Source organism: Telopea speciosissima, chromosome 10 (genome assembly GCF_018873765.1).
Source record: "Telopea speciosissima isolate NSW1024214 ecotype Mountain lineage chromosome 10, Tspe_v1, whole genome shotgun sequence".
NCBI lineage: Eukaryota > Viridiplantae > Streptophyta > Magnoliopsida > Proteales > Proteaceae > Telopea > Telopea speciosissima.
The window spans coordinates 37,299,464-37,306,442 of NC_057925.1; the positions used below are offsets into that span (position 1 = coordinate 37,299,464).

The window sequence follows — 6,979 nt, forward strand, 5'->3', positions numbered from 1 at the left end:
GAGAGATATCTCTCACACACACAAGTTACAACCGAAATATTATTCCTCCATTCTCTTGTTCTCTTCTTCTTCTCCATCTTCTTCTCCTTCACTTACCTATATTCCCAACCTAGAAACCAACTTTATCATCACCTGCTCTGCCGCTGCTACTCTTTCTGGGTTGTTTAACCCATAACTTGGTTCCTTTTGTGAACAGATTGGTACCACTGCTGCTGCTGATCCTTGAAGACTCAATTCTTGTTGAAAGTTAGGGATCTCAAACCCTATTTTCATACCTGCTGCTGTTTTTGGGTTGGTTAAACCCTTACCTGGTTCTAATCAAGAGCCGATTATTACCTCTGTTGCTGCTAGTAATTGTGGATCTTATTTCATTGAGAATTGGGTACTTTTAAAACCCAAAATTTATTACTGCTGCTGCTGCTGCTGTTTGAGATCAGTCACAGTATTCAGTATGGCTGATTCTAAACCACTTACGGACAATCTCCAAGTCCAGATTGCTACCATTAAACTCTCCAGAGTTTCAAATTATCTCCTATGGGCCCAGGCAGTAGAAGTCTACATTCATGCCAAAGGAAAACTGAAATACATTACTTGATCCTCCTAATCGTGATCCAAAGGATCCTGCTACAATCACAGCTTATGATGAATGGATGCGTGAAAATTCTGTTATCAAGATATGGTTATGGAACAATGTTGAACCCGCTATTGCATCAAATGTGATGTTTCATACACTTGCTAAGGATGTCTGGAATGATCTGCGCGAAAGTTTCTCTCAAGAAAGGAATATCTCCCGCATGTATGATCTCTATGAGAAACTTTTTACTTTCCAACAGGAAGATAAAACCGTGAGCGAATATTTTTTCAGTTATAAAGGGATGGCTGAAGAACTACAGATACATCAGCCCCTAACTACTGATCTAGATTAGTTGAAACAACAAAGAGCTGATTTCCATGTTGCAAAATTTCTAGCTGGACTCCATCCTGACTACCAATCTGTAAAGAGTCAGTTACTCACAAGAGAGAAGGTTCTTTATCTCAATGAAGTTTTTTCTCGTATTAATCGTCTGGCTACTCCATCCAAAAATGATAATACACCCAAGGATGCAACCTTTGTTGCAAATCGTGGACGAGGACGTGGTCGTGGTACAAGTCATCAAATTATTGACAAGTCTTCTTCGCCAATGCACTTATCGTGGTAAACCAAATCATATTGTGGATACTTGTTGGGCCAAGCATGGAAAACCTAAGTAGGCAAATGAACTAGCCAATGCTGCAATGACTGACACTTCTACTAAGAAACCCACTGGTGATGTGAATCAGAGTTGTACTACTTCATCTTCCATCTTTTGAGATGATTACAATCAGCTAGTGAAACGCCTTCAACAACTTAAGGCTTCTATTGCCACCTTAGCCTATAAAGGTAACTCTATTTTTTACCCTCCTTCTAATTAATGGCTTATTGATTCGGGTGCTTCGTGTTACATGACTGGTAAGTCAAGTTTGTTTTTTGCAATAAGTCCTGTTCAAATCTCTTCTAATGTTATCCTTGTTGATGGGTTCTCTACCCAAGTAGCTGGTCATAGAACTGTCTCTGCCACATCTTCCATGACCTTCTCTCCTATTCTTCATGTTCCTAAATTACCTTTAGATCTTTTATCTGTCAGTCAACTTACTAAACCTCTTAATTGTTCGGTCACTTTCCATTCCTCTTACTTTGTTTTTCAAGACCTTTAGACAAGGAAGATGATTGGTGGCGGGCTTACTCGCGATGTGCTATATTACTTGGATGGCACCGGACCTTCTACTGCAGCGACATCCACTACCATACCATCTCCCATGCGATGGCATTTACGTTTTGGTCACCCATCTCTACCTAAATTTCAATTAATGGTTTATGGTTGCAGTTCTACATCCCGCCTTAAGTGTGAAGCCTGTGACTTTGGCAAACATCATCCTGCCTCCTTTCCTGTTCGTATTATACTTAAAAAATCTTCATTGTTTTCCTCAGTGCACTCTAACATTTGGGGTCTGTGTCGAGTTCATAATAGGTTAGGATTTACTTTGTTAGTTTTGTGGATGATTATTCTTATTCTACTTGGGTTTATTTGTTAAAAGACCGGACTCAATTTCTTACTGTATTAAAAAATTTTATCAAGAAATAAAAACTCAGTTTGGTATATCCATGAAAGTTTTCCGGTCTGATAATGCTCTTGAATATGCTCAAACTGAGATTTCTAATTTTTGCCTCACTCATGGTCTTATTCATTAAACTAGTTCCTCGTATACTCCACAACAAAATGGAGTGGCCAAACGCAAAAATATACACTTACTGGAGGTGGCCCAATCCAGTATGCTCCACATGAATGTCCCGAAACGTTTTTGGTGTGATGCCATCCTTACTGCCTTTACCTTATTAATCGAATGTCGTGTTTTGTTTTAATTAACAAAATACCTTTTTCTACTCTTTATCCGGATAGTTCCTTATTTACCTCTCCACCACATGTTTTTAGCTGTGTATGTTTTGTTCACATCTTTCAACCTACCATTGATAAACTATCTTCTCGGACTATTAAATGTGTTTTCCTTGGTTACTCCCGCACTCAAAAAGGGTATAAATGTTTTGATCCAATTTATAATAAACGATTTATTAGTGCTGATGTCACCTTTTTTTAAAATACTCCTTATTTCTCTCGTTCTTCTATACCGTCCACTGTGAACAATGAAGATCTTCTAGGTCCTCTCCTATTGGTGACCATTCCAGTCACCTCACCTCCACCGATTCAGACCTATCACCGTCACCAACATCGACTACCAACCTTACCCACCACCACCCCTACTCTGTCGGCACCTGCTCCTCCTGACACTCAATCTGTTTCTGATACTAAAGGCTCTATTGACTTACCGGTCGTTGTCCGTAAAGGTACTAGCTCTTGTACTTAAAAGTCCCGCAAATCCTTAACAGTTTAGCCTATTGAGCAATATGTTTCCATTTCTCATCTTCCATCCCACTATCACCCACTTGTTTCTACTTTATCTACTAACTTTGTGCCTAAAACCCACCATGAGGCAATTTCTCACCCTGGTTGGAAGGCTGCCATGGATATCGAGATGGATGCTTTATTGTCTAGACATACTTGGACTCTGGTTTCATTACCTACTGGGAATGATCTAGTTATGTGTCTGTGGGTTTATACTATCAAATACAATCCAGATGGTTCGGTTGAACGGCTTAAAGCCCGCTTGGTTGCTAAAGGCTATACTCAGACTTACGGTGTTGATTACTTTGAGACTTTCTCACCTGTCGCCCATCTGAATTCAATTCGTATCCTTATTTCTTTGGCTGTTAATTTTTACTGGCCATTATATCAGATGGATATAAAAAAAATGTTTTTCTCTATGGTGATCTTCAAGAGGAGGTTTATATGGAGCAACCTCCAGGGTATATTGCTCAGGGGGAGAATTCTACCAAAGTTTGCAAGCTTCGCAAAGCAATTTATGGATTGAAACAATCCCCATGGGCATGGTTTAATAAGTTCAGCTCCATTGTTATGATCATTCTGTTTTTGTTCGTCGTCAAGGCTAAAAAATGGTGGTGATGGTAGTCTATGTGGATGATATTATTATATTTGCTAATGATGATTCTGGTATTGCTCAAATTAAATCATATCTTCATCAACATTTTCAAATGAAAGACTTGGGTGTTCTCAAGTATTTCCTTGGTATTGAAGTATTGCGAAGCAAGAAAGGTGTTAGGTTATCTCAAAGGAAATATGTTCTTAACCTTCTGACTTACACCGGAATGCTTGCTTTCAAACCTACAGATACTCCCATGGATCCACATCAAAAGCTTGTATCTGTTGAGAGTGGGGATTTTTCTGATGTTCATCGGAATAGAAGATTAGTTGGGACACTCATTTATCTTACTGTCACTCGCCCAGATATATCCTTTGTCGTTGGAGTTATTAGTCAGTTCATGCAACATCCAAAGAAAATTCACTGGTATGTTGTCTGCCGTGTGTTGCGATACCTAAAAGGTGCTCCTGGTAAGGGTCTTATTTATCGGCCTAACCGACATTCTAATCTAGTTGGGTTTTCTGATGCTGATTGGTTATTATACTTTTATGGGTGATAATCTGGTCACCGGGAAAAACAAGAAACAACCTATTGTTGCTTGATCAAGTGCTGAGGCTGAATATCGGGCAATGACACATACTACAATTGAGTTGATGTGGGTAAAATCATTGCTCCAGGAGTTGGGATTTTCTATAACTCAACCTATAAAAATGTTTGGTGATAATCAAGCTGCTATTTATATTACAAGTAATCCAGTGTTCCATGAGAGGACTAAGCACATTGAGGTTGATTGTCACTTTATTCGTGATGCTTTATGAAGAAGTTGATTTCAACTCTCTGTGTCTCTACTACCAATCAACTTGGTGATATGTTTACTAAGCCACTATTTGGATCTACCTTTCGGAGGGGTTGCTCCAAGCTGGGTTTAGGTGATTTGTACGCTCCAGCTTGAGGGGGAGTGTTGAAGTATAACGAGCACTTAGAGAAGAGGAGAATCTCTATCAGAATATCAAGATTCCATCATCCAATGTGTCTCTCCTATTTTAGTTAGGATTGTCTAGTCCTAATTTGTTTATGATAGTTCTATTGTAACTAGGAGTGTTTCTATTTTAATTCCTAATTTTCTGGTTGTAACTAGGATTCCTAACTTAGTTAAGAATTCCTCTTTTTGGTTGTAATTTAATCTATATAAATAAAGGCATGGTGAGGGAGACAGTCAAGTTCGATCACCCTTGACTGCTCTCCTCTCTTCTCCCACTTCTTCTCTCGGTTCTGGTTCTCTTTATTTAATTTTGTTACACAATGAAACCTAATAAACTAGTCTTGAATTAGTCACTCCAATTTGAGGTTTGGTACCCTGGGTCATCTCTTGCCTGCCATGAGAAACAGGATGTCAATACAACCTTAGGAGACAGACTCTTGGGGTTGAATTGGAATTAAAGTCGCAATTAATCATTCAGGGTTGCACCTATTTATAAGTTTTAGTATGTTAAGCAAGAATTTTTAAGTATCAGCATGTTAATAGAGTAGATATTCTTAATTTTCTTTCACTTTTGGGATAAACTCTGATTTTTCCACGTAAATGCACCAAGGACCATCATACTTCTCGTCTTCCCAAGTTCAGAAATTTAATTCATCTCATCTGGGGTGCTGCAGTAAACTCATATATATATATATATATATATATATTTTCCCCTCACAACAGTGTATTATTTCTTCTCACAGGGCTCTATGATACCGTTTTTGATGTTGACCATGATAAGGAGAGAGCTCAAGCACAGGGTCTTGAACCAAATGGATTTAGTTTTGATGGAGCTGACATTGCTGGTGTAGATTATGCTCTCAATAGGTAAGCAAATGTATATCTTCTTTTCAAATTGACAGATCTTGCAATATGCATGTCTTGGTTGCTGCGACTATGAGACTAGGAGGAAGGTACTAGTACTAATTGAGTATACCATGAAGATGAGCTAACCCTGTTTGTATGTTTAGGTGGATGGGATGCACGGTTTACTTAGTAGACTATCTTTTCAATGCTCTGTTTTTTTCTATTTTGGTGTTTTTCTCTTCAGTCTATTGCATCCTCTGTTCTATCTTCTCCTATTGCCCATGTCTGAAAAGAACTGCAATCCCTCCAGAGAATTGATGGTTAAAACTACAACCTTAAATTTGAAGTTTTCCCCATTGAGTTTTTAGTTGAATCATCCAATGGTTGCCTCTGCTTATTAGAGAGTTGTGCATAGAACATGAACCCCAATGTGTCTTTGCTAGTTTTCCTTTCTAGAAAATATGGATCCGTACTGCTAGGATTGTGGATGCAAAAGTTGGTTGCACGGAAAAAATAAAAAATCCCACTATTATCCATGTGCATCCAATGTGCCTTTCCTCTAGTTTGCTATGAAAAAGAGCGAAATATAACTGTAACTATGACTTAGGTTACTCTGTAGTGTTATTTCCTGTTATTCAACATGAAAATTTATTCTACAAATTGTCTTCCAGAGCTATCTCTAGCTGGTACGATGGTCGAGATTGGTTTAACTCATTATGCAAGACAGCGATGGAACAAGACTGGTCCTGGAACCGACCTGCACTAGACTACTTGGAATTCTACCACGCAGCTCGCAAGTGAGGCGGGTCAAACTTGTGCATGGAGTAAGAGAGAACTAATTTGTACAGGCCAAAAAGTATGTTGTCATATATTTTGATTCATCATCTAGTACAGATGGATGCAAGTAATTGCAGTCCTAAAATGCACACCTTTGGTGTTAGATTTTCATCCATTCTTACTGGTGGTTTAGAATAAAGGTTTAAGTATAATAATGTAATTCAGAGTATCCATTGGCATTAGATGAAATTGATATATTTGTGGCTAGTTCCTTTGCACTTAAACATGATAAAATCGATACAGGCTTTCCCTGCGTGATACTTTTCTCTTAGCCTGCAACGCTGGTGGGAAATGAACTCCAGCTTTAGGATCCTAACCAACGTATAAGGGAGTTTGGGTTCTGCTTCTGATAGCTTGTCTTTGTTCAACTTGAACAAATCACTTATAGCAAGGTTGTTCAAAGATGCAGCCTTAGAAAGTAAGGAAGCTGCATAACCCACAAGCACACATGATGTATCAGTTCATGTGATTCAACGGGAAGAGAGTATGTTTGCTTCAAAACATTCTCTAGAGTCCAGATTGGTCACCCTAGAGAGTTCTTTGAGGGCTAGTTTAATTAGCTTAGATTTTCTTTTACATGCTCCACAAGGAATATGTAGTAAATGAGAAGGTGAGAGGTTACATTATAGGTTCCCTTTCTAATCAATAAGCCTTTCTATGTTCTTTCATGGCTGATTCCGTTATGTGCCTAATGGGTCCACCCTAGTGGATGTGCGCTAGATTGGGCCGACCTAGTATGGG

The 6,979-nt window shown here is 38.7% G+C and overlaps 1 protein-coding gene across 1 annotated transcript in view; it reads left to right on the plus strand.

Annotated features, from left to right (window-relative positions):
• The window catches only part of LOC122643527 (starch synthase 3, chloroplastic/amyloplastic-like), a 114,926-nt gene extending 108,553 nt beyond the window's left edge, over positions 1–6,373 (plus strand). Inside the window, exons 15-16 of the mRNA XM_043837144.1 lie at positions 5,299–5,422; positions 6,073–6,373. Coding sequence (XP_043693079.1) covers positions 5,299–5,422; positions 6,073–6,202 — 254 coding nt within the window. The 3' untranslated portion in view covers positions 6,203–6,373. The remainder of the gene's footprint in view (positions 1–5,298; positions 5,423–6,072) is intronic.
• The last annotated feature ends 606 nt before the right edge of the window (positions 6,374–6,979 follow it).